We start from the raw sequence: 26,748 nt of genomic DNA on the forward strand, positions 1-26,748 counted from the left end.
AAGGTGATTTAATGGTTTTGGATTCTTACTACCTGTCATGAAGTACTAAAATAGGATTTACCATATCTGCTTTTTATCCCATTTTTCAACTACTCATTTTCTTTTTTTTAAAGCAGTTGGGGTTAAGTAACTTGCTCTTACATGGTTAGACGTGTAAGTAACAGTAAACACTTGTTATCAGAAGATCTGCTGCCTTAAGGCTCTTAAGGCTCTTTTTGGTGATTTGTAGTAGCCCCTGATAAATCGATAAAGCCACTTAGAAGAAGGAATTCTTTTCCATATCCCAGAAGTTAAGTAACTTGCTCTTACAAGGTTACACAGCCAGTTAGTTCTGGGTGTGGTGCTAAGTATCTGAGCCCGGATTCAATTCCCTGGTCATCCCGACACTGGGGCTGGTGCTCTTACTCACTGTGCTATCTGGCCGCCCCTCAACTACTCATTTTCATCAGTTCCTAGATTTTCAGTGCTTTGGGAACAGTTAGTTAATCCCTGAATTCCATATTTTGTTTCCTGAAATATTTTTGTAGGTCTCTCCATTTATGGTGTTGGGTTTTATAAAAACCTGTCTTTGTCTGTGACTGGATTTGGACATGAATAAAATGAATTTCACTCTCTTTGAAGTTGAAATTTTAGCTTTTCACTGACTAGATCATATTTCTCATAGGGTTAAAACTTCAGCCTGACCAACTTATCCAATGTTACTCCAGTTCAAATAGATAGCACCAGTTGTTTTAGCAGTGGACTGTAAGCTCTGCCCTGAAGTTTATTCCTCTTAGCCAGTCTTGATGTCTTCAGGATAACCAACTTACTCTTAAATTTCAGAATTATAGTATTGGAGCTGGAATGGAGCTTAGAGATGATCTAGTCCAGCCCTTTTATTTTACAGGTTAGGGAACTGAAGCTCAGAAAGGTCACATGGCTAGAGAGTAGTAGAACTGGGATTCATACCCACATTGTCTTGACTCCTTTTTCTGCTATGCCATGCTTGCTTCCTTAACTCTAGAGTTACTTATGTGTTTTCACTTTAATGCCTTCTACTACTGAATTATCAGCTACTCCAGTAGACCAAATAACTTTCTATTTCGATGTAGTTGGTTGAAAGGCTCCTTTAATAATCTGAGTGGCAAGCCCCTCTTCCCAAGGCCAAGCTTGACATTGCTCTCCTCCCTCTCATCACCCCTCCCCACTTCAAAATCAAGCTACTCCCAGTTATGTGCCGAGGTAAACACTTGTTATCAGAAGATCTGCTGCCTTCTAAAGGCTCTTTTTGGTGATTTGTAGTAGCCCCTGATAAATCCACAAAGCCACTTAGAAGAAGGAATTCTTTTCCATATCCCAGAAATTTCAAGCAGTCAGGAGGTGGTACCATGTTTTGCTGAGTTAACTGAAGTTTGCAATTTCTCTCTTTCTCTTTTCTGAAGCTCCAGGTACCCAGTTTGTTAAACCAACAGTTGGAGTTCCTCAAGTGTTCTCTCAGATGACACAGGTGAGGCCAGGCTCCACGATGCCTGTGAGGCCCACCACCAACACCTTTACCACGGTCATCCCAGCTACCCTCACCATCCGCAGCACCGTCCCGCAGTCCCAGTCTCAGCAGACCAAGTCCACTCCCAGCACCTCAACCACTCCCACTGCCACGCAGCCGACCTCGCTGGGGCAGTTGGCTGTACAGCCACCAGGCCAGTCCAGCCAGGCCCCGAATCCCAAGCTAGGTGAGGCTTGGGAATTGGGGGTGGCCGAGTAGGGATTGGGGTGGGTCAGGAGAACGGATGATTATCATCTGGCAAACCTAGCTCCCTCCTTCCCCTCTCCGCCTGCAGTGAGCATTGCCAGCTTTGTCACTGTCAAGCGACCTGGGGTGACAGGTGAGAATAGCAATGAGGTGGCCAAGCTGGTGAATACCCTCAGCACCATCCCTTCCCTGGGCCAGAGCCCTGGGCCAATGGTGGTGTCCAACAACAGCCCTGCCCACAGCTCTCAGAGAACCAGCGGACCTGAGTCATCAGCAATGAAAGGTACATAGTCTGAAAGATCACGAGTCAGTCCAACAAAGCGCTATACTAAGCATAGTGGGGAAGACAAAAAAGAAGACAGTAGGCACAGTGCCTGCCCTCAGGAAGCTTACATTCTGTTGTGGGAGATAGGCCACACATGATGAAAAGTATGAATCAGTAAGCTATTAAAAAAACTATTCAAGTGCTTTGAGGGGAGGGTTGTTCTAATGGTTAGAGTTAGGTAGATTTAGAGAAGGCTTCATGAAGGTAGATGAACATGATTTTGAAGATTGAACTTGGTGAGTAGAGACATTTACAAACATCAGCTTGAGATCAGTGTAGTGGAATAAGGAAAAAGGCAAAAGGAAGGTGCTTTAAACTTAGTGGTCCCTGGTCCCTGGCCCATATTCTGACACCCTCCAGAAAGAACTCTCCTGAGATCAGTGTGCTTAATGTTCTCAAATCATTACCCTTTGCTTTTCCTTTTATTTTCAGTGACTTCTCCAATACCAACATTTGACCTCCAGGATGGTGGCCGGAAAGTTTGCCCGCGCTGTAATTCCCAGTTCCGTGTCACTGAAGCTCTGAGAGGTCATATGTGTGTAAGTAATATTTCTGTACTGAAAACCAGCTTGAAGGACTATAGGTGGATTTAAGCAGGGAAGCTGAGAGCAAAGACCAAGCATAGAAAAGAATAATCTCTCTTTATTTTTGTCTCTTGGAGAAGAAATAAAGATATCTCAATGAATCTATTGGAAGGCCCACAAAAATGTGTCAGAGAAAGACTGCAGGAAGTCCATTTCTCTCAGAGGACATTTCAGTCAAGTCGCTTCCTAGACTTTCTTTTCCTATAATGCTTAAATTAGTGTTTTTCTGCAGAGATGAATCAGGGCCCCACTTTGTTCAGTTCTTTTTTCTCTTTCAAAGAGATCTTTGCTCCAGGAAGGCTATCAGCAATGCTTTGTAGGGTTTGGAAACCCAAGGTAGGTGAGACAGCATCTTGCTGCCCTCAATGAGTTCATGTAATTAGACCCAAATGAATGGCATTTTGAAGTGGTAAAAGGCCCAGAAGATATGATTACTGAGCCCCTTAGTGATCTTTAGACTGTCTTAGAAAAATGAAGTCATGCTGTTAGAACTAGAGAATGTCAATTGTCCACATTTTCAAAATGAAACAAATTGAATCTGAAAACCAATGCACTTGCTTCAAATCCTGGAAAAATTTTATAACACATTATTAAGAGGGTGATTTTTCTGATACTTAGGAAAGGAAACAGTGATCATTAAAGGCCATCTTACTTTGAATATTGGTCAATGCCAGACTAACCTTGGTTTGTTTTGTTTTGTTTTCACAGAGTAATTAGACTGATAGATAAGGAAAATTCCATAGATATAGTATACTTAGATTATAGCAATACATTTCACAGTGTTTTTCATGCTGTGTTTATAGATGAAGTAGAATAATACGGGATAATACAGCATATTTGGAACTGGCTGCAAATGGCCTAATTATTGAGTTGATATCAGCTTAGAGGAAGGTTTCTGGTCTAGTGCTCTAGGAATCTCATTGACCTTATGTTGTTCAATAATTTGATCCGGCATAAGAGCCATAGTTAAATTTCCAAATAGCAGGAAACTTGGTAAGAAAGCTAATACATTGGATGGCAAAGTCAGGATCCAGAAATGCTCAACTGGCTAGAATAGTGGGTTCAATCAAATTTATGAAACTTAATAGATATTAGATAACTGTGAAGATAACACATGGATTCGAAAGGCAACTGTAAACCATAGGATGGGAGGTGTGGGGGAGAATTGTTGGCTAGATAATAGCTTCTGTGATGAAGATCTAAGGAGTTTAGTGCACCATAAGCTTAGTATCAGTGATGTTGACAAAGCAGCCGGGAAAGCCAATGAAATCAGTCCTAGGCTGCATTGAGAGCCCTGGTGTCCTTAGGCCACGTCCAGAAGACCATTTACTTGTGGGCAGATGAGAGCAGTCAGGATGGTGAGAGAACCAGAGAAGTGGCTACACAAAAACTAGCTGGGGGACCTGGAAATGCTTATCACAGACAGGAGAAGACCAACAGTGGCTGTGACAGGCATCTTTCAAACATTTAAAGGGCCTTCGTGTGGTAGACTTGATCCACCCCACAGGGTAGAGGTAGAATCCATACCTATAAGTTGCCATGAGTCAGATTTTTACCTTGCGCATACAAAGCTTGCTACCCATTAGAATGCTCCAAAAGCAGAATGAGCTTCTTGGGGAGGGGAAAGACTCCCCTTCACTTGCTGGGAGGTTTATAGGAGGAGTTCTTGACTTAATTGGACTTAGACTCATTAATAACCTCAGAGCCTCCTCCTCAGAGTCTCTTAGATTCTTTGCTTTGTTTATGCCAGAAAGGGGTGAAGCCAGGAAGTGCTGCACTGAGGAGTTATGACACCAAAAACTCTTAGGGACGGATAAAGTTTGATAATAATCATAATAAACTCATTTGTATCGAACTTGAAGGCTTACAAAGCCCTTTATTCACAACAACCTTGTGAGTCAGATAGTGCAAGTGTGATGCTCCCCACTTTCTAGATCAAGAAGCTGAGGCTCAGAGAGATTGTGTCATCACAGACGAGTCATGGTTTCTGACCCAGGACCCCCCAAGCCCCTAGTGCTCATTGCTCCCTGTCTGTCGTGTCTGAAGGAGAGATAAGAGAGAAGGATGTGTAACAGCAGGTGGGGGAAGGGGAGGGAAGGAAAAGCACCTTTGGAAAGACTATATGCAGCAGGAAGAGAAGGTGAATCATAAGAGCCAACAGGGGGCCCTCTAAAACTGTTCAAAACTAAATGAAGGGGCAGGTAGGTGGTACACCGACCCTGGAGTCAGGAGGACCTGAGTTCAAATCCGGCCTCAGACACTTAACATAAAAACTAGCCATGTGACCTTGGGCAAGTCACTTAACCCCAGTTGCTCCTCCAAAAAAGGAAAAAAACAAAACAAAAACCTAAGTGGAGTTTGTGAGATTTGGGTTGAAATCCGCTGACCTCCTTTGCCGTAGCTCACTCCAAAGCTGACAACAAATAATTGGTGTGATTATTATCTCCATAGTACTGCTGCCCAGATTTGGTTGATTTCCTGAAGAAGGGAAAGCCTCTGGATTCAGAGCCCAGTATCCCATCTGCAACAAAGCCACCGTCCCCAGAGAAGACTGCTCCCATGCCCTCAACACCCTCTTCTACTCCTGCTCCTACCTTGTCACCCCCTGCCAAGGCCCCTGAACCCATGGAGAATCAGGGCGATGTTACCCAGAGCAAGCTCATTATGTTAGTGGACGATTTCTACTATGGACGGGACAATGGCAAAGTGAGCCAGCTCCTCAGCTTCCCTAAGGTGCCCACGTCTTTTCGGTGTCCACACTGCACTAAGAGGCTCAAGAACAACATCCGGTAAGACCGTATTGCCAGTTACGTTTCGTAGTGACTAATGGTTTATCTTTGCTGAGTCCATAAGGAGTAGGTAGAGACTGTAGCAGGAAGGCTGAGGTTCTCTCTCCCTCAGCAGGAACTTCCTAGGAGAGGGAGGGAGGCCAGTGAATCTCCTTCCAGAGACATCTCTCCACAATGTGGGAAGGGTTCTGTCCTGTGAATGAGGAGGGCAGTAGGGCAGCTCTTTGACCCTGACCCTGCTTCTGGGCTTTATCATGTTCCTTGGTCTTCCCCCTCCTGCTGCCCTGCAGATTCATGAACCATATGAAGCACCATGTGGAGCTGGACCAGCAGAATGGTGAGGTGGACGTCCACACCATCTGCCAGCACTGCTACCGCCAGTTTTCCACTCCCTTCCAGCTCCAGTGCCACCTGGAAAATGTTCACAGCCCCTACGAGTCTACCAGTGAGTATAAGAGTTGCTTTAGGCCGCTGGGCAGCTTCATCATATGACTATGTGGGTAGGGGTCAGAATAGAAGGGGTGTGTTTTTTGTTTTCCTTTTTAGTCAGACTCTACATTTACAACCTACATTCTTGTAGGGTTAATCTTTATGTCTTGGAGTATGAGGCCCTAAGTGATTTAGGGACTTGGTTTCAGACCATGGAGAGAACAGTGTGTTGTGGGATAATCTTTTTTTTCACCCCTGCTGGTAGAGGACACAGTTAGTTACTTTGCTTTATTACTTTTGATTTAATCTTTCAACAAATTTTGGGTTTCCAACAAGGCTAGTAATTGTTTAGAGTTTTGTGAGGCCACAAAAGAATCATAAGACAAGGGCCTTAGCCTCTATATTTCATCTTATCAGAACAGAATATTTATCTGTATGAAATATTAGAAGATTCTGTAGATGATGAGAAGATTAAACAGTATGTGTACATGCCAAATTATGTAGCATAGGGGCGCCTAGGTGGTGCAGTGAATAGAGCACCAGCCCTGGAGCCAGGAGGACCTGAGTTCAAATTCGGCATCAGACACTTAACATAAAAACTAGCTGTGTGACCTTGGGCAAGTCACTTAACCCCAACTGCCCTCTCAAAAAAAGGGCAAATTATGTAGCATAGATCATTTTCAGAGATGGGAGAGATCAGTGTGGCCTAGAGCCAACAGGTGAAAGGCTTTAAAAAGTGGGAACTCAAATAATGAAGAACTAGTAGGATTTGAACAGGTGGAAAGTAAGGAGAACGGCATTCCATTGCTAGGGAAATAAGAGCCTGAGAAAAATGCTGCAGAGACATGGATGAGGAACCATGGGGGAGAAAAAGGGAAACCAGTCTTCCTTGGAGTAGTCTCCTCTCCAGTGCCTGGCACAATCTGGATAGTAAACACTTTGTTAAACTGTTAGATGAAGGGGTGAGGGTTGCAGAGTGTAGGGCAGCCTGAGTGCCATTTTGAAGAATTTAAATCTGATCTCGTCAGTCATGGGCTGCCAGCTTGACCAAGGGCAAGAAAGAATTCCCTGTAGCTGCTGAACAGTGCCCAGCAGAGATGGGGCATTTCACTTGCTTCAGACTGTTACTACCTTATTTATTACACTGCAAGAATGATACATGCTTACATTATTTATTTGTAATGAAAATTGGTTCAGTTTAAATTTTAGAAAAATATTTTTGCTTTATTGAAAATAGCATAGAAGAAAACCATAAATGAATAAGAGTTTCTTCTGAGCAGCCTGTTCTTTCCATCTTGCCATTTTTGTCTTTTAGTTTAGTCAAGTCAGCAAAAACTTATTAAGCACCCACTAGGTACTCCGTTCAGTATCAGGACACAAAGAAAATTTTAAAACAGCCCCTGCCCTCACAGAACTCTCAGTCTTTGGGGAATACAACATGCAAACATCTGTGTACAAACAACACATACACAGGATCAACTGGAGATAATCACAGAGGAGGAAGGAAACATACATTTATTTAATGCCTACCATATGTCAGGCACCATGCTAAACACTTTACAGTTATGATCTCATGTGAATCTCACAATAGCCTTGGGAGGTAGGTGCTATTATCCTCATTTTATAGTTGGAGAAACTGAAGCAAACAGAGGTGAATTGATTTACCCAGGGTTACAGTACAAGCTAGGAAATGTCAGAGGCTGGATTTGATTTCAGGTCTTTCCTGAATCCATGACCAGTGTTTATCCATAGTGCCACCTAGCTGCCTCCAGAAAGAGGGAAGGCATTAAGTTTCTGGAGTACTAGGAAAGGCTTCTTGAAGAAAGTGGGGCTTTAGCTGAGAGGGAGAAGAGAAGAGGACCCAGAGCAGGACTGACACAATACTGGAGGCTGAGAAATATCAGGGCTGTATAGTTCTCAGAATCGTTTGCATAAAGGTGTTGCTTGAATACATGGCAGCTGATGAGTTAGATGGCAAGGAGAAACATAATGGAGGGAGGAAAGAAGATCGAGGACAGAGCCTTGGAGTTCATCCATGGTTAGTGGGCATGATCTATGAAGATCTAGCCAAGAAGACTGAGAAGCCATGATCAGAAAAGACAGAACCAGGAAAGAGCAATGTCATGGAACCCTAGAGAGCATGTAGGGGAGGAGGGCAGTATCAGGGGTTCCAAGAGCTCCAGCAGCATGAGGACAGAGAGAAGGACATTGGAGGTGACCATGAAGAGACCATGGTGGATTCAGCAGAATGAGGAAGTAAGAAGCCAGACTGCACAGACTTAGAGGAGAGTAAGAAGGAAGTAGAGGCCTTCACATCTTTTTTTAGGAATGTAAATTGAGATCGGTCTGTTACCAGTAATCTGAGGCATATATAAGTTATTCAGTTAAAAGTTTGTCTTGTGTATTCATCAACTGTATTCATGAATTGTGGTGAAAATTATATGTCTTCTTAGAATAGGCACTTAATAAATGTATTGAATCGACAGCAAATATTAAAAGGACTGGCTACCTTAATTACTGTTATTTTTTGGTTCTGACCTGTCATTTTATCTGTGTGGGGAACTCTCAATGTGGATATTCCCTCACCTGGTGCAGATGGGGTACTCATCTCCAAATTAACACACTTTTAGAGGGTTACTTGGGGTACTGTGGCATGAAGTCCCTTGCTTACAGTCATGCCTGAGCTCATACATTTCAGGCAGGACTTGAATCCAGCTCTTCTAGATTCCAAGGCTGTCCCCCTGTCCAGTGTACCATGCTGCTTCTCACTTCTACCTAGAGTATTGGTATGATCATGATGATGATTTCCCTGCCTCCTGGCACATGCTAAGGGCTTGATAAAAGTTAACATGAATTTCTCTGAAGGCGCCATGAAAGAAGAATATGTTGGGTTTGAAGACTGTTGGGTTGACCTCTTGATTCCCGCCCCCCCTTACAGCTAAGTGCAAGATTTGTGAGTGGGCATTTGAGAGTGAGCCCTTGTTCCTCCAGCACATGAAGGACACCCACAAGCCTGGGGAGATGCCTTACGTTTGCCAGGTATCACTTTACTTTCTGACTCCTCCTTCATTGGCCACTCTGGGGACGTGACAGGCCTTCACTGTGTTCAGGGCCTCGGGGTGGCATTCTACAGGATCAAAGCATGTATCCACAAGGGTATTGAATGGTGTGTGTAAGAGCTAGTTGTCATTTCCAAAACCTGTTCCCTTTAGAGGATTCATATCCAGGAGGGAAATGTGTGTGTTGTCTTCTGGTCCAGAATATCGGCTTCTGCCTCTCCTCCTGGACCCACTTCTTCTGTGCGTCTGTCAGCCTGGGACAGTCACATAGAGTTTTTTAAGCTTAACTCTACTTGTCTACAGGTGTAGCCATAACTGGGGTTTCTGTGCCTTTGAAAGAGCTGCGTCTTTTGCAAGCATGGTTGTATGTTTCATCTGTCTCGGGACAGGATTTGGCTGTCTTTTCCTGGCTACAGCCTGGCCACTTAACCCCTGACTTTCCATCCCATCCCCAATGATTAGGTGTGTCAGTACCGCTCTTCATTGTACTCAGAGGTGGATGGTCATTTTCGCATGGTCCATGAGGACACCCGGCATCTGCTCTGTCCCTACTGTCTGAAGGTCTTCAAAAATGGCAATGCATTCCAGCAACATTTCATGAGGCACCAGGTAACTTCCCCTTGCCTGTCATGCATAGCTTGCCAATGCTAACACTGAAGCTTGGCTAGGCAGACAGATTTATTATTAGTTTTGGTCCCTTAAAAGAAAGATCTGGATGGGGTGGCTAGGTGGTGCAGTGAATAGAGCAGCGGCCCTGGAGTCAGGAGGACTTGAGTTCAAATGTGGCCTCAGACATTTAACACACACACACACAAAAAACTAGCCGTGTGACCTTGGGCAAGTCACTTAACCCCAATTGCCCTGCAAAAAGGAAAAGAAAGATCTGGCATCTCTGTATATTTGCCATCTTGATTTGACCTCACCTAGGTCTTTTGGCCTCACTGAAAAAAAAAAGGGGACCCCAGCAATGATTATTGCTCATCCAAGCTGAACATTCCATACCAAGGCCTGTCGAATTGGATTGTAGGGAAAGCCCTCAGCATTGAAATGATGAAGCAGCTAATGGAGCCATACATAATACACAGAGTGCTAGGCATGGAGTCAGGAAGTTCTGAGTTCAGATCCAGCCCTAGACCCTTAATAGCTGTGTGACCATGGGCAAGTCACTTAACCTGTTTGCCTCAGTTTCCTCAACTGTAAAATGAGGATAATAACAGCACCTACCTGGTAAGGTTGTTGTGAGGATCAAATGTGAGTGCATAGTATAGTGCCTGGCACCCAATAGGTGCTGTATAAATGCTTATCCCTTTCCCTTTCTTAGATGCACTTCAGCAATAGGAGCTCTCTCTTTGTCAGAATCAGATAAGGTCAATCAGCAGGCATGTACTAAGCCTTCTAGGTGGCAGGCCCTTTGCTAGTCACTGGGAATACAAAAACAGTGAAGGAAAAAATCCCTCCTCAAGGGGACCTTTCAGGTGATCGTATACGTTTGTTCAGGAATAGATAATATTCCCATTCTTAAGATGGAGAGCTTGAGGTGTTGAGGGATTTGCCTAATACCGTGCAGCAGATCAGGAAGACCTGAGAGGATGGCTCAAGCCTTTGAGTCCAGCCTCTTGCAGAGCAGGTATCGCTATCCTTGGGGGCCTTTACTTTTTCCTTCTCTTAAACAAGATTCCCAAGCAAAGCCAGTGGGTGTGAAGTGTGTTGGTTTTTGAGCTGCCCTCTCTCTGCTTAGGAAATGCTCTTAGCTTGGGCCCTTCAGGGTTTGTTTTTGCTTTGGGGTTTTTTTGTTTTGTTTTGCTTTTTTTAATGTTTCTCATTCCTCAGAAGAAGAGTGTCTATCACTGTAATAAATGCCGGCTGCAGTTTCTGTTTGCCAAGGACAAAATAGAGCACAAACTTCAGCATCACAAAACCTTCCGCAAGCCCAAGCAGCTGGAAGGCCTGAAACCAGGCACCAAGGTAAAGGACAGGGCTCCTGGGCAGGAGTATCAGCATCTTAGCATTTCATCCTCCTTCCCTGAGGTAGACTGACAGTCAGCCAGTCTTATCTAAACATGCCTTCTTTTTGTCCGTTTTCAGGTGACCATTCGGGCGTCCCGAGGCCAGCCACGAACGGTGCCCGTCTCCTCCAATGACACGCCACCTAATGCCTTGCAAGAGGCAGCCCCCATGACTAGCCCAGCAGACCCTCTTCCCATCTTCCTTTATCCCCCAGTCCAGCGAAGCATCCAGAAGAAGGCCGTCAAGAAAATGTCAGCGCCTGCCACTGAGTGCTGGGCCACTAGGGGCTAGTTGGGTAGAACGGCTGCCAAACACCCAGGCAGTTTGGTAGTCTCTCTGTGGGGTCCTAGGGGAATGCCTGTAGCACTAAAGAGATCCACCCCGCACTAATAAGAGTCTCCCTTTCTCTTAGCAGGAGTGTCATGGGCCGGCAAACGTGCCTGGAGTGCAGCTTTGAGATCCCCGATTTCCCCAATCACTTCCCTACCTATGTACACTGCTCCCTGTGTCGCTATAGCACCTGCTGCTCCAGAGCATATGCCAACCACATGATCAAGTAGGCCATGTGACTAGACATCAGCCCCTCCCGTGTGCCTCTGCCCCCTTAGCTTCATAAGCTCTCCAGAATCTGTTCCCTACCTCCCTGTCTGCATGGGGTCTCAGGCCTTCTATACTTATGTCTATTAGCTTTCATGTCTTAGTTTCTAACTTGGTAGGAAGAAAGGGATTGGGAAGGTGACTGGAACCAGGAGGGGTGGAAGCAGCATCTCTGCTCTTGGGGCCAGGATCTCTAGTTGGATGGTTAACATCAGTTTTCTTTTGCCTCAGCAATCATGTTCCACGGAAGAGCCCCAAGTATTTGGCTTTGTTTAAGAACTCCACTGTCAGGTAAGAGCAGGCATGATGTTTATAATGTTACTACCCAGGTTTTCCTATTTTCTTGGGGATACATTAGGTGAAGTTGGGAAGAATAAGAAAAGTGGAGCTCATTTCTCAAAACACCTGTTTGCCTCATGCCACCTTTTATTTTGTCTCAGCGGGGTCAAACTGGCCTGTACTTCTTGTGTCTTTGTTACTTCTGTGGGAGACGCCATGGCTAAACATCTGGTCTTCAATCCGTCGCATCAGTCCAGCAATATCCTACCACGAGGTCAGTTGGGGAGGGAACAGGAAGGGGAGGGAGGCAGCGTCAGGAATTTGTTTTGAGGAGGAAAAGATCAAACAGAATGGTTGGCTCTTACTGACTGAGAAAGCATCACTATTTCTAGCCAGCCTCTGTTTGTTGCATTAAATCAAGGAATATTATCCTTGTATGTGTGTTTGAGGTTAAAACGTCAGCTATAACTGATCTTAGAGTGGGGTAGAGTTCCTGTTTCTCATTGAACTTCTTTGCCTTCTCATTCTGCAGGTCTGACTTGGATATCCCATTCCAGGTAACCAAGTTCTTTCCTGGGTACCTTTGTTTCACTGTTGAGTATTTTGGTCCTTCTCCCCATTTCTTCTGTTATTCAAAAGAGGACTTTCTTTTTGCTTTTCCAGGCATGGCCAGGCTCATGACCGGGGCATGAAGAACACCTACCCTTCTGCTTTCCTCCACAACAAAGTTGCCACTGTGAAACCTGTGGGCGCCCCCCATGAGTGTGGGGAGCCACCTGTACCCCAGTCTCAGCTGCTCTCAGCACCATCTCCACTCCTATCTCCTACATCAGCCACTAGCTGCCCTCAGACTGCAGCAGCACCCCCTCTGCATGTGGAGGGAGCTGGGTGCCTGAGTCTGGATGAGCAAGAGGAAGGGACCCTAGCTATGTCGGAACCCGAGCCTACTGCAGCTGGGGGCCTCAGTGGATCTGGCAAGAAGGAACAGCTGTCGGTAAAGAAGCTAAGAGTGGTATTGTTTGCCTTATGCTGCAATACCGAGCAGGCAGCCGAGCATTTCCGCAACCCACAAAGACGTATTCGGCGTTGGCTGCGGCGCTTCCAGGCCTCCCAAGGAGAGAACCTGGAGGGCAAGTATCTGAGCTTAGAAGCCGAGGAGAAGTTGGCCGAATGGGTCCTGACACAGCGGGAGCAGCAGCTTCCTGTCAATGAAGAAACGCTTTTCCAGAAGGCCACCAAAATTGGGCGTTCATTAGATGGTGGTTTCAAGATCTCCTATGAGTGGGCAGTGCGGTTCATGCTTCGGCACCACTTGACCCCTCATGCCCGCCGGGCAGTGGCTCATACCCTACCCAAGGAAGTGGCAGAAAATGCTGGGCTCTTCATTGAATTTGTGCAGCGGCAGATCCATACCCAGGACCTGCCTCTTTCTATGATTGTGGCCATTGATGAGATCTCCTTGTTTCTGGATGCTGAGGTGCTGAGCAGTGATGATCGGAAGGAGAATGCCCTGCAGACAGTGGGCACAGGGGAGCCATGGTGTGACGTTGTGTTGTCCATCCTGGCAGATGGCACTGTCCTTCCCACTCTGGTCTTCTATAGGGGACAGATGGAGCAACCTACCAACGTACCAGAGTCTATCCTGCTGGAGGCCAAAGAGACTGGCTACAGTGATGATGAGATCATGGAGCTGTGGTCATCACGGGTGTGGCAGAAGCACACGGCGTGCCAGCGCAGCAAGGGCATGCTGGTGATGGACTGCCATCGCACCCACTTGTCTGAGGAGGTGTTGTCTATGCTCAGCTCCTACAGCACTCTCCCTGCCGTGGTGCCCGCAGGTTGTAGCTCCAAGATCCAGCCTTTGGACGTGTGTATCAAAAGGACTGTCAAGAACTTCATACATAAGAAGTGGAAAGAGCAGGCCCGAGAAATGGCAGATGGCACATGTGATTCCAATATCCTCCTTCAGCTGGTGCTTTGTTGGCTGGCAGAGGTGCTGGAGGTCATCGGGGACTGCCCAGAGTTAGTCCAGCAGTCCTTTCTGGTGGCCAGTGTCCTGCCTGGTCCTGATGGCGCTGCTAACTCTCCTACACGGAACGCTGACATGCAGGAGGAGCTGATTACCTCTCTGGAGGAGCAGCTGAAGCTGAATGGGGAGCAGACTGAGGAGGAGCCAGCTGCCTCCACCCCCCAATCCAGACCATCCCCTCAAGAGGTAACCGAGCCTGAGAGCCTTCACCAGCTCTTTGAAGGTGAAAGCGAGACAGAGTCATTTTATGGCTTTGAAGAGGCTGACCTGGATTTGATGGAAATCTGAGGGGTAGTCCTGGGGAAGGGAAGAGTAGGCAAGGGGGGGGCAGTGAGGTACAAGAGGATGGGAACTTTGGTTTTTCGTTTTCTGCCACCACCCCTTGTATTGGTCCATACTTCCCTTTGAATTAAAGGAAACTAAACAGATCCTATCCAAGCTGAGGAGCTGGCCAGAGGCCATTCAGCTTCTGCAGAAAACAGGTTTTCATGACTTTAAAAAAAATTTTAAATCAGTTTGGTATTTTTCCAACGAAACTTAAGAAAAAGGAAAAAAAATCCATCATGGGTGAATGATATTTTTTTTGTTTGTTCCCCCTCTTACCTCAACTGTTATCATTGTTCTGTTTTTTTTTTTTTATCGTGCGGCTGATGTCTTTGGGCATGATATTATCTAACCATTGTCAATGTGAGACCATTTCTGAAGATGGGAAAGAAAAAATATGTAGCTGACAAACTGGTATATTTTATATATATATATATATACATATACATATATGTGTGTATATATATATTTTTTTTTCCATTGTGGTCTTAACACTTTTTATACATAAAAGGGAAAAAAAGGTTTTAAAAAAAAAATCAAACTCAAGTCCCCCCATTCCACATTTTCCTTTCTTCCCCAGAGATGCTGGTTTCTGCAGTGATCTAGATATAAAATTGTGGCTTTAAAATGCGTGAAACCATGTCTAATTATCCAGAATGTTTTTTGGATTTTTAAAAGTAATTTTCACTCAAAGTAAATAAGCTCTCACTTTTGTGAATACTTGACTCCCTTTCCCCATTCTTGTCCCTCTTCTCCTTCCCTCTCTCCTATTGAGAGATTTGTGTCTAGAGATGTGGGAGGCTGGATTAAACAAAGTAACTGAAGGCTGAGGCACACAATTGGGTGTGGGGTTCCTGCCCCTCCCTGTGTGCTGGTCTGGATCCTGCCAGCTCCTTTATGAGAGGGTCCTGGGGTGAGAAGGAAAAGCCCAAGCCTGCTCAGGAGATTGTGTGCACCATAGCCAGGAGGCAGTCATACAGGCCATGGTTAACCTTAAAAAAATTTTGTTTAAAGGTAAAAAAAAAAATGTAGCCAATACCCCTGTGGCTTTGCCACACTTCCCCTAGAGCTAGAGAGAAGACCCCAACCTGGAGACAAGATAGACTGGGGTGTGCACAGAGACATTGTATCTTTTTATTTTTCACTGCCAGCTTCAAAGAAAAAAAAGGAAAAAAATCACAACTTTTCTACAATTTGCATGTTTGAGGGTTTTTTTTAATTGTATGTACTTAAGGTATAGACTGAAATAAATGCATTTTGACATAACAGTAAAGAGAGGAAAAAACCACCAGCCCACCTTGCCCACGGCTACATGGTTCTATTTGTCCATCCTGAGGTTTTTAGCAACTTTCCCTCTAGGGAGCCGGGAGGCAGTGTGCACAAACCTGTAAATGATTCGTCTTTAAAATGTACATAAGTGGAACATTTAATAAAACCAGGGAAAATGGATTTATAAACAACTTGTTTTTATTCTGGGAATCCCTTGTCTTTGGAGTGATAAGCCCGAGTTGTATTCCCTGCTTGAGCCCCACACTCTTTAAATTCAGAATTTAGCAATAATCTTATGTATTACATTAGAACACTAGCATCAATCTTCAAGGGACATGTTTATTTCAGGCCACATATACTTAGTTTCCTTTAGAGTATCAGCCTACAGGTCTAAAAGAAATCAAATGTTTAGGAAACTACTCTTGAAACTTGTTGGACATTAAAGAGAAAGTTGGATAAAGGTTGAAGTAGCAGAGGCTGGTATTTTATACTATATGACCATTCTGCCTAGGCAGAACCTCTTCCTCCTGTTTCCATCACCTTCCCACTCCCCAGTAGATTCTTCCCTGGATTTGGTATTTACTGTCTTTTGGGGCACTTGGGAGAAATAAGAGGGAAAAATTAATGTCTGAGTGATTGAATTATTTTCAGTAACTAGGTATGTAACTTAAGAGAATACATAATACCTCTTGCTGATTTCAAGTTTAGCTAAGGATGGGATGTGTAATTACATAATTTATACTTGGCTTTGAAATTCATCAACTGCTTTGGAAATAGATTTTCTTCTTATTGTCTCTCCCAACTTTACAGATAGGGGACTTCTCTGTAACAAGATGTGGGGTTAAGGAACAGCAGGTGGGTGGAGGGAGCCAATGGTCTCCTCTGCCATGAAAGTTTCAAACCAAGGCCCTTGGCTTGATTCTACTTCTCACTTGAAGGGTTCCCCCCCCTCCTTTTTTCGGGGGCAGGGTCCAAGTAAGCAGAGAGACCACAGTAAAGTCAACATAGCTGTTTTTTGGTGATGCAGATTAATTTCAGAATTCTGTATGATGAAAAATCAATTTTATGACTCTCCCATTTTGGTGTGTTTAAGTCTTGAGGGTTGGCTAGGTGGTGCACTGAATAGACGGAGTCAGGAGGTTCTTAACACTTACTAGCGGTGTGACCTTGGGCAAGTCACTTAACCCCAATTGCCCTGCCCTACCCTCCTCCAAAGCAAAAACAAAAACCCCACAAATCTTGAAAAGCCTCAAATCATACTTGGGCTATGAAGCAATCTGAATTATTGCTACAAAGATGCAGGTTTGTTGAAACCATGGTTAAGATTACATTAAAACATCAAACTTCAAGGAACATGTTTATTTCAGGCCACATATACTTAAGGTTTCCTCTATAGAGTCTCAGCCTACAGGTCCAAAAGAAATCAGCAGTGCAGGTGCCATGTCTTCATAGAAAAAATTAATTCTCTTGAAAAAAGATCTCTTAAGGAAGAGGTAATGGAGACTACGAAGGGAACTGCAAGAAGCAACACAGAAGGCTCCCATCTTATCCCACAAGCACAAAGACAGGAGGTCCAGAATGATTTATTTCCTACCAATCTCTTACAAAAGGAAAAAGTCAAATCTCAAGTCCTGGGGCAGCCAACATGGCCTTAATAGCAGAGCCAGGAATAGTTAGGGCCCAATAGCCGAGGCTGGAGATAAAACTGCATCACTCAAAGCCACTAAAAAAGAAAAGAACACTTATTCTAGAGGCAGAAAAGACACGATTATAGTTCACATACAGCACTGTAGGATTCACAAGTATTTGAGAAACATTTATTTTTAAAAGATTAAATGGAAGCTAAATGACCATGGTCCTCCTGCTAGTAAAAGGCAGAGGGAGGATTCAAATTTAGTTTTCCAGAATTTCCTGAATTCACTCCAATGTTCCGAGGACAACTCAAATTCTCCTAGGAAATCTAAGGCATCTCCAGGAAAGGAAGAAGCCTCGTCTCCAAAAGATCTAGCATCCACAACTACAATCCCTAATTACCACCCCACCCCACCAAAGAAAAAAAACCCTGAATTTCAAGTCACCTGATCAGGTGGGCAATATCCCAATTGGTCTCTGCAGACAGAGGTCCCTCCACTTCAACTCCTTTCTCAGTCACTGTGGCAATTTCAAACTAAAGGGGAGAATAGTACGATAGTAAGTTATTAATTGTTGGGAGGCTTCAAAAGGCTCCAGCAAGCTGTGCCTGGTGCTGGAAGTCAGGTCAAGGGTTTTTCTTTCCCTCAAATTTTATAGAGGAATAAGATGAGGAATTAAGGTGATAATCACTCTGAATCCTAAAGAACTTGCTTTAAGGTTAACTTCTGGGGGCAGCTAAGTGGTGAAGTGAATAGAGCACTGGCCCTGGAGTCAGGAGGACCTAAGTTAAAATCTGGCCTCAGACACTTGAACACTTACTAGCCATATGACCCTGGGCAAGTCACTTAATCCCAATTACCCTGCCTTCCTCCCTCCAAAAAAAAAAGTTAACTGCACAAATACCCACAGACCTTCAGTGACATCCCCAGCACTTCAACCCCTGACCTGATCATTCCTCTCACCCTGTTATAAGATCGGGCATCTCGGTAGTACAACACACGCATGCAGCGCTCCACCAGCTCCCGTGCCTCTGCCTGGCTTAGAATTGGCTTCTTTTCCAAAATCTCTCGCATCAAGGGCTGAGAGGGAAAGAACCACAGGGTTATGGGGGGAGGGGGGGGGGGGGGGGGGGGGGAGGGGAAGGCAGAAAAGAAGGCACATTTCTACCAACTACCTTGAACATTTCACACATTAAGGAAAATATTCTGTTCAACACCTCACACCTTAGTACTTTGTATGTCTTCTATTAAGAAGCCTTCCATTCCTGTCAGAACTGGGAGGTCAGAGTCAGGGATCTTCCAGAGAAAACATTCTCCTTCCCCCTCCCTGATCTCTGCCTACTTACCTGGGCCAAGTAGGCACCATAACCAGTGGCCAGCGTAGGGGCTTCATAGGCTACACCAAGCATGTCCACATAGCCGAGGAAGCTAGAAAGAGACAGCTAGACTGGTCAGAGGACCCCTTCTATCTTGCAACTCCCCAGATCCCACCCTACCATTAATTTCTGACTTTTGGTCTAGGGATGGGACCTGGGATGCTAGAACTGAGCTGCTGAATACAGACTGGGGGCAAAGGAGGAGCTATCTGTCAAAGCAATAGCTGTCTCCAAACCAACCTTTCCCCATCAGCATAGCCTCCAATGACCATGGTGTTCCAGAGTGGGTTCATCTTGGAGCGGCGGCTGTACATGGCTCTCGTCAACCAAGAATGGATGGCTTTGGGGCTATAGCTGTGTCCATCACCGAGCAGCTCTTCGTCAATCCTTCAGACAAATTGATCAGGAGGGAAAAAACAGTGAGGCACCAACCAGGGAGATCCTCCTCCCTTCCCCCTATCTCCCCTCGCCTCCAAATAAGATGCCAGTCTCTCATGCTGAGCTCTACAGGAAGAAAACAGCCCAGCTCTTGCTACATCTCCTACTTCCAGGATCCTCCCTCTCTCTCTCTTGCTACAGTCTCAGCAAAACAACCTATCTGCTCTGTGTGGAAGGGGAAAGGTTTCTTCCTCCCCACTTGAGAACTCCTCAGGGTAGGATCCTGGAAATGAGAAGTCACCTTTTCACTGAACTGGCACTATATCCAGCCAAATGTTGTGAGGAAGTGGGTCTTCATATTGACTTACACCATCTGGTCAATGACTTGCTTCACATACTGGAAATCAGCATAATCCCCAGAGGCACCAAGCATGGTATTGTTGTTGACACGCATGATTCGAGAGATATTTCGGAAACGAGCCAGGGAGCCATAGGAACCCAGCATATCAGCTGCAATTATTACGCCTCCCTCAAATTTCACACCTAGGACAGAGGTCCCTGTCACCATTGGGTTCCTGGAAAGATTCAATAGCAATAAGCACTTTATAAAATTTTCAAACACTTTTGACATACATTATCTCATCTGAGCCCAAAAAACAATCCTGTGAGATAGATACTGAAGATAATCGTAATCTCATATTTCAGATGAGGAAAGTGAGTCTCAGGGATTAAGGGATTTGCTTATCATAATATATTTAATGGCTATCTGAGACAGGCTTTAAACCAAGATCTTCCTGACTTCCAAGTGTAGCACTCTGCTATAGCACATAGCAAGAAAACGGCTAAACTGTAAGACACAAATACTCTCCCACTCCCAATTCAGTATCTGAAGCTTACAATCTAATGAGAGAGATGTAACAGGTAAGAAAATGAATAGGATAAAAAGTTTTAAGATTTGGTGGGGACAAAGAACTAAACAAAATGCTATGGGAAATTTGAGGCAGAGATTCCTTTCACTTAGATGACAGATTCTGAGAAAACAATAAAAAAAAAGTAGTAACCAGGAAATATCCAAGCAAAGAATAACTAGTCTGGACAAAGGCAAGGAGATAGGAAAGCGCTGAGGATGGAAAAGTAGTGCTGCCTAGCCAGGATGTCAGCACAGCCCTTCTGTAAGGAGAGGTTCTGAGTAGGGGAGTCCCTGATCACAAGATATTAGGCCGCTTGAGCATCAGCGTGAAGGATAAAATAGAACGGGGATTGTGGCAATAGTCTAGTTAAGAGGCCGTGAGGAGCCGAAGTAGGGTAAGGTCAGAGCACATGCAGAAGGCTGAGGGAGAATTCCCAGGACCTGGTAACTGGCTGAACTCGGGATACTGAGCAGACGAAGAGGAGGCAGGGGGAGCTGGGGGGCCCTGGCCCTTCTAGCTACCTAATGGGGTGCTGTGCCCAGAGTTTAGAAAGGGAAATACAGACTCGGGAGTCATCGACATTTGGATTTATAACTGAAACCGTGGGAGCGGATGCGATCAAGAAGGAAAAGGTTAAACGGGGCTCTAGACCAAAGCTTGAAGAGTCGCTAACACATCGGAACGAAAGACGAGGAAAATGTCCCTAAGGAAAGGGCCTCGAGGAGGGAAGGGAGGAGGGGCCCGGGCCGGGGAACGGCGGAGAAGAGGAGGCTGCGGGAAGGGCCCTAAAAGGGGGAAGGGAGCTGGAGAAAGACTCAAGGGAGCAGGCCCCAGCAGCAAGCAAAGAAATGCTGGGATTGAGGGGTCAGCTGCAGGGTCCGGGCGGAAACGAGGCCCGAGCCGGAAACGCCCCCAGGCAGCAGGGCATCTCCACTTCCGGTTCTCTACGGCAACTTCCTGTACCCCCCCCCCTCACCTCACTCCCCGCTCTCCGGGCGGCCCCCCACCCAGCCCACCACTCTAGCGGCCGCCCAGGCCGCGGTCCCCCCAGGCTTCCCTCCGATTTCCCCCCGGCGGCCCCAAGGCCCGGATCTAGAAAGGAAGTGGTGTGGACACTCACTGCGTCCGAGTAATCGGGCTTCCGAAGACAGTGGTGTCCGGCCCCGGAAGAGCTCCCGAGAGGGGCGGGATGCGGTAGAACTGCCCCGGTGAGGGGCCCCCGGCCCACAAACCTAACCGCGGCTCCAACATAGACTCCATCTTAGTCACTCTGAGGAGGGGAAATGAAGGCGCCTGCGCGAGGGGAAGTGGAAGTGACGTAGGAAAACCTTCAACCTCTTTTTTCCCCTCCTCCTTGCGGCCAGCCTGTGGATGAGGTCCAACACTGTGATGACGTCGCCGCCATATTGAGTGTGGCGAAGGAGGAGGAGGAAGAAGTGGGCAGATGCGTCTAGCACTTGAAAGAAGGAACCTGCTAACCCAGAATCTAAACAAACTGCAGAATAGTCGCTTCCCCCTAGTACACGTGTGCAGAACACATGCATATTCACATACAGTGCCATAATGCAGAAATGCATACACATATATTTATAAACAGAGTCGCATTTGTTTTTAATGTGGGAACCTATTCTGAACAGGCCAAATACCTTTTCTAAAACGGTTGTTCTGAAACGTGGAAGTGTTCCAAGTAGCCCGCATCTACGTAATGCTTTAATGTTAGCAAAGCACTTGACAGGTATCTTTATCTCATTTGAGTCTCACAACAATCCCGCGAGGGAACCATTGTTATTATCCCCATTTTACAGATAAGGAAACTGAGGCTGAGCGAGGCTAAGTAGGTGAGCTCAGGTCTCCCAGAGTACCAAGTCCAGCATTCTGTTCCTTATATTCCGCCACCTAGCGGCCAACCCGCTGAAGTGAAGCTAAATGAAGAGCTCCAAAGGGCTCCTAAGCCCCAACCAGCTTCTCCCCATTTGTCCTTTAGGAAGAGGGAATCCTGGAGATAGACTTCCCTGGATCAGAGCTCGTTTATTTAGCTGGAAAGCTGGGGCGTGTCCAGTGCCCATGGCAAAGGCTCTTGAGAGATTTCAAAAACTTACCAGGTCCACAGGAAGTGCTGCTTTTCATCCCCTTGATTAAAAAAAAAATACATTCTCAAAACTAGTTTGGAAGGAATTTACGTCCAGCTCCCTGGCCTGTTTTGTATCATCATTTGTACAAATCTATTCTCTTCACCTTTGTGAAAATCAGGATATTTGCCCTTCCAACCTGCAGTACATCTCCCATTCTCCACAATCTAGATTTGCCAGTTTTTTCAGATTCCTGAGGTCCAGTACTTATAGAACTGGTGACTTGAACTCAAGGGCAGCTAAATGTTCTCTTACTGTCTCCCTTCTTATCTTTAGTTCTGATGGGGTGCTTGGGATCTATATTTGTAAACATCAATTTGTTAAACCAATTTGCAACATTAGTCTGTAACATCAATTTGTAAAACCAGTCTGTAAAATCACATTTCCCCCTCCCCAGTCTCAGAGCATTAACTCTGCCCCTTCCTCCTACCTGCACTCTGCCTAGCTTCAGAGCATGAACTCTGCCCAGCAACAACTCATAAATTGTTTATCTCAGCTTGGAACAATAACAAGCTACACCTATCAATCCTTCACAAAAGTATCTATAAACATTCCAGCTTAGGCAACTATTATCTCCCCCTTGTATAGTGTCCCGCTGCCCCCATGAATCCTTCAGTACCCTATCTCTAGGTTAACTCCTTAAGCAATTATCCACATACTGAGTCTCTGTTAACCTTGGTTCCCAGACATCAATCCTGTCAAACATGACACTGCTAGGTGGCAGACTGGGCACTTCTCAGTCAGCCCTTGACCACTTGCTGACTTAGTGACGTTTCAAGCCTCCTTGGGCTTTTTCCCAGTGAATCATGGGCAATACTCCTGCGAATTTATGTTCCTTTAAACACTGGCTCCACCTTAACTCCTCCCTAATCCCACCCTCTTCTTACCTGGTCAGCATAATTGACATCTAATGAATAGCCTTAACTCTTTAAAAGCTATGCCTGTGTCTTCTTTAAGCTTGCAGGTCCCCTAAGGAGCCTTGCCTGCTGTAAAGCATACAATAAACTTTTATAACTCAAGACTCCAAGTTGGCCTGGGCTGAATTCTTTCCAGACTGAATCGCAGGCTTTCTGATCTTATATAAAGATCAGAGTTCCTGCTGAACCATATTGCCAACCCTCAACAATTCCAACTTCCTATTGTTTATGTTTGTTCTTTCCTTTCTAGTTCAAAGCTCATTCTCACTGGAAAAGGAAAAATAAGCCAAATAATAGTTGAGCTGCTCTACCTTCTCTCCATCATTTACTACCATCTTATCAACCTTAAAAGTGGACTTACTCTTTCTCTGATCATACGCTTTCGCCCCATGCCCCCCAAAGCTTTTTTATTTATTTATTTTTCTATAAAGGATTTTACTAATAATAGAATCCTATGTGCTGTAGAAAAAAAGGCGAGGGTAGGGTTTTAAATGGAATTCCAAAAATAAGCTAAATCAATTTCAGAAACAATTGTAGATTTGAATGATATACACTCATAAAATCTTTTAAATTAAACCAAATAAGTAATATCTAATCATTCTGGGTATACAAGAATACAATGGTTGAAAATGCCTAATGTGAAAACCATGAACTGAGGAATTTAATGCTTTTGAAAATAAGGCCAAGACTACATATGTAATACAAAATATTTCATATTCTTTAGTAAATATTTCCTCACTTATCATGCAGTATCCACTTTTGAAATATATAATTCCGCCTTATCTGAATTCTAGCCATACTTAACTGTGGACATTAATTTTAGTATTTTATGATGTGTTCAAACATAGCCATGAGATAAAAAGGTAACCTACTAGGCCAGAGCCCTTTAGAAATGTAGTTTCTGCTACCATCTTGACCTATAAGATCATCATATCTGTATATAACTGTTATTTTTGTCGCTATATAGCACTAAAAATCCCTGTACTTGATAAGCAAATACTAGTAAAAACTTCAGTACTGTGTACGTGAACCAGAGTTTGTCTTAATGAATTACTGAAACATATGTAACAACTGTTTTCAATCAAGATTAAGAGCAAAGTGATTAAGTTCCCTGATGAATTTTTTTCTTCGTAATTTGTGGAGTGAACGAAAAATATCTAGTCACCAGTAAATTTACATTTGTATAACTAATTCTCTGCTATTTGAAAAGTAGGAAGCTGAAGCTCAACCTTCATGTTCTTGACTCCATACCTAGCAAAGAGATACCCTGACTGAAGTTTTTATTTGTCCTTCATAATCCTAAAAGGTTAAAGTAATGTTTATTTTCACTAAGTAAAAGCCTTATTACACTGGTGTAGTCATTACCCCTGTTACACACAGGCTTTGTTTCTTAATTTTCTATATAGCCACTACATACAAAGAAGACCATCAATAAAACTGAACCTACTTTTATGCCAGGCTCTTACCATGAATTCCATATATTAAGTCCTATAAAGATTCTGATTGCTTGTTCAATTCTAGTTTTTTGGGGGGATAGTAGGGGTATCGGCTGATAATTTTGCCATGATCTTACTTTAATACATTTAAATAATGATTTATTAATGTAGTAAATGAAAAGTAAATTGCAAAGGAAGCTTTCTTAGCTAGATGATTAAGTACAGTACTTTGGATTCAAAAAGGACATTGTATGACTATCCCTAAGTTTTCGGAGCCAAAGCTATCTAGTACTGTGGTTACTTATTGACAGCTTGGTTTAAGTTCTTAAAAATTCACTACTGCAAAAGCTATACCTAAAAATCTTCCATAATGGTTTAAAAGAAAGTTACCGCTTAAATTGTATGACAAAAACAGATATGCAGATACACTGATATGCTAACATGACTGCAATTTATCAAAAGACACGTAAGATCAATTCTTATGTATTCAAGAGTTATTAAAAAATTAATGTTTTGGTCAAGCCATATTTATAAACACAAGTTGACAATGCAAAATAGTTGCATAACTAATAATGCTAGACAGCTATGATATGGTAGGTTCAAGTTAACCCCACCTGTCCAAAAATAACAAAAAAATAAAATCCCTAAAACTACTTAGCCAGTATAAACCTGTAGTATTTGCCTAAATTTCAATACTTAGTAAGTATAATCATTGTTCTAATATTTAAAACCACATCTAAAGGATAAGGCATAGCCAATACTAATTGGCATATTTGTTTATTTCTCATTTAGTGAAAATGTCCTTATTTTATTTAAGTTGCAAAAGCAAATTTCAACTCTGATTGCTATGCAAAAGAAAGGCCTGAAGGTATCTGCTTTGCAATGAATTTTACATTCTCAACCACCACCCCCCAACACACAATATGCAATATGAAAAAGTTACTAACTGAACTACAGGTATTAAATACGGAAAAAGTTAAGTTTATTATAATTTATTTTATTTAACAATCTAGGAAGTTCACAGCCATAAGTGATTCCAGTGCAATTTCAGGTGCAATCGGGAATTCAGGAATCTCTGTAGAGTTGGTAGTGTAGCAAACCTTGCAGGTAAAATACATGCATAATTTTGATAGCACTTGTGATGGGATTTCTCTGAAATTAAACTCAGTGGTTTCATTTTTAGCAAACTGACCTGGGCCGCTTAACGCGGCTTTTATTGTTGTGCTGTTAAAGCCTGCTCCCTGGTTACAATAAACTCATGACCATCGGAAGTGATCAATTTCACAGACACAGCACCTGGGTCCTCACAGGCGCCGCATGTGTTCTTTTCTCCATCCACTTTCTCCTTATGAAATTGTATTTTGTTCCCACAGGAATTTTAACAAAACCCCTTTTTGTCGCTTCTGCAGCGGCCGCAGCACGGTCCACACTCCCCACCACAGACCCTGCTCGCAGGGCCGCCCCCCAAGCAAGCCCCCCCTCACCCCGCGGGCTCTCAACACCTGCCGCCGTCTCTTCCGGGGCAACGAAAGTAACCACTTCCGGTGGGTCAGCGCAGTATCTCGCCAAAGCTCTTAACTTTCCTGATCAGCCCGAGTCCATTCTCTGCTTCAGCACTTCATGCCACACTTTCATGTCCATCGCGTTAGCTGCCCTTGCTTCCATCTTTTGTACATATGAAAAAATCTTTTTTTTATTATTATGAACTTGACAGATACAAACATGAACATTTCCTTATAGAAAGAACAGAAAAAGAGGCTTGTTTGTTTATCACACCACAAATCTGTATTGTGTACAATTTGATTTTCTTAAAAAAAAAAAAACTTTCTTTAAAGAGGCAGTTGTGGTTAAGTGACTACAGCTAGCAAATGTCTGAGGCCAAATTTGAATTCAGATCCTTCTGATTCCAGGACTGGTGCTTTATCCACTGAGCCACCTAGCTGCCCCTAAGAGTAGATATAATGTAGCATTCCCCACCCTCATGGGCCACTCCCCTAACTTGTGGTTTGGGGTCAGCCAAACCCCAATGGAGCTATTATTACTCTCTCTGAGAGTTAGTAGTGATAACCCTAAGTAGCTGAGTTTTGTTGCTTCTGAGCCCCCATTATCTTACTCCCCATTAACAAACAGTCCGAGTTAATTAGCATTTTTTCAAAGGAATTTACTAAAAAATATACAATAAGAACAGTTGACAGAGAAGACAAACAGGTAATATGACTTCAACTCATGAGATTTGTTACAAAATGAAATGATGGTATGATGCTGGAACATACCAGCAAGTCCTTCAATAAAAATAGAGAATTGTGTTAGAAAATCTTGGTATTAGGGGCAGCTAGGTGGCCGAAGGGAATAGCCCTGGAGTCAGGAGGACCTGAGTTCAAATTCACTGAACACAAAAGTAGCTGTGTGACCTTGGGCAAGTTAACCCGAATTGCCCCTCCAAAAAGAGAAAGAAGGGAGGGAGGGAGGGAGGAAGGGAGGAAAGAAGGGAGGGAGGAAGGGAAGGAAGGAAGGAAGGAAGGAAGGAAGGAAGGAAGGAAGGAAGGA

The 26,748-nt window shown here is 44.2% G+C and overlaps 2 protein-coding genes and 1 pseudogene across 5 annotated transcripts in view; 1 reads left to right on the forward strand and 2 right to left on the reverse strand.

Moving 5' to 3' along the window:
• POGZ (pogo transposable element derived with ZNF domain) overlaps positions 1–15,614 on the forward strand; it is a 56,580-nt gene extending 40,966 nt beyond the window's left edge. For 2 of the 4 annotated variants that reach the window (XM_069090011.1, XM_069090009.1), the window contains exons 6-19: positions 1,422–1,712; positions 1,821–2,015; positions 2,490–2,596; positions 5,093–5,430; positions 5,721–5,875; positions 8,798–8,898; positions 9,381–9,527; positions 10,749–10,883; positions 11,004–11,176; positions 11,341–11,481; positions 11,754–11,813; positions 11,963–12,075; positions 12,334–12,358; positions 12,465–15,614. In XM_069090011.1, coding sequence (XP_068946112.1) covers positions 1,422–1,712; positions 1,821–2,015; positions 2,490–2,596; positions 5,093–5,430; positions 5,721–5,875; positions 8,798–8,898; positions 9,381–9,527; positions 10,749–10,883; positions 11,004–11,176; positions 11,341–11,481; positions 11,754–11,813; positions 11,963–12,075; positions 12,334–12,358; positions 12,465–14,118 — 3,635 coding nt within the window. In that variant the 3' untranslated portion in view covers positions 14,119–15,614. The remainder of the gene's footprint in view (positions 1–1,421; positions 1,713–1,820; positions 2,016–2,489; positions 2,597–5,092; positions 5,431–5,720; positions 5,876–8,797; positions 8,899–9,380; positions 9,528–10,748; positions 10,884–11,003; positions 11,177–11,340; positions 11,482–11,753; positions 11,814–11,962; positions 12,076–12,333; positions 12,359–12,464) is intronic. The other 2 variants (XM_069090010.1, XM_069090012.1) reach the window with 2 other exon arrangements.
• Positions 15,615–16,990: 1,376 nt separating this feature from the next.
• PSMB4 (proteasome 20S subunit beta 4) lies at positions 16,991–21,040 on the reverse strand. Its single transcript, XM_069090013.1, has 7 exons — positions 20,840–21,040; positions 19,177–19,383; positions 18,671–18,817; positions 18,401–18,482; positions 18,018–18,134; positions 17,502–17,590; positions 16,991–17,146 (listed from the first exon to the last, which is right to left on the reverse strand). The coding sequence occupies exons 1-7, from the start codon at positions 20,977–20,979 to the stop codon at positions 17,134–17,136; spliced, it is 795 nt and encodes a 264-aa protein (XP_068946114.1). The 5' UTR covers positions 20,980–21,040; the 3' UTR covers positions 16,991–17,133.
• A 4,162-nt stretch (positions 21,041–25,202) lies between these two features.
• On the reverse strand, positions 25,203–25,579 carry LOC138162228 (elongin-C pseudogene; annotated as a pseudogene).
• Between the last annotated feature and the right edge of the window lie 1,169 nt (positions 25,580–26,748).

This window comes from Petaurus breviceps, unplaced genomic scaffold (assembly GCF_028583685.1).
Source record: "Petaurus breviceps papuanus isolate PSGF00001 unplaced genomic scaffold, PetGlider_PUasm1.0 186, whole genome shotgun sequence".
NCBI lineage: Eukaryota > Metazoa > Chordata > Mammalia > Diprotodontia > Petauridae > Petaurus > Petaurus breviceps.

What these genes read in the sequence shown, in the direction of transcription:
- PSMB4 (XM_069090013.1), bottom strand. Translation starts at nt 20,979, where the DNA reads ATGGAGTCTATGTTGGAGCCGCGGTTAGGTTTGTGGGCCGGGGGCCCC. An exon ending in ATGGTGCCTACTTGGCCCAG is followed by an intron (nt 18,135 to 18,400) that starts GTAAGTAGGCAG and finishes TTTCCCTCTCAG; the next exon opens with CCCTTGATGCGAGAGATTTT. An exon ending in ATGCCCGATCTTATAACAGG is followed by an intron (nt 17,591 to 18,017) that starts GTGAGAGGAATG and finishes TCTCCCCTTTAG; the next exon opens with TTTGAAATTGCCACAGTGAC.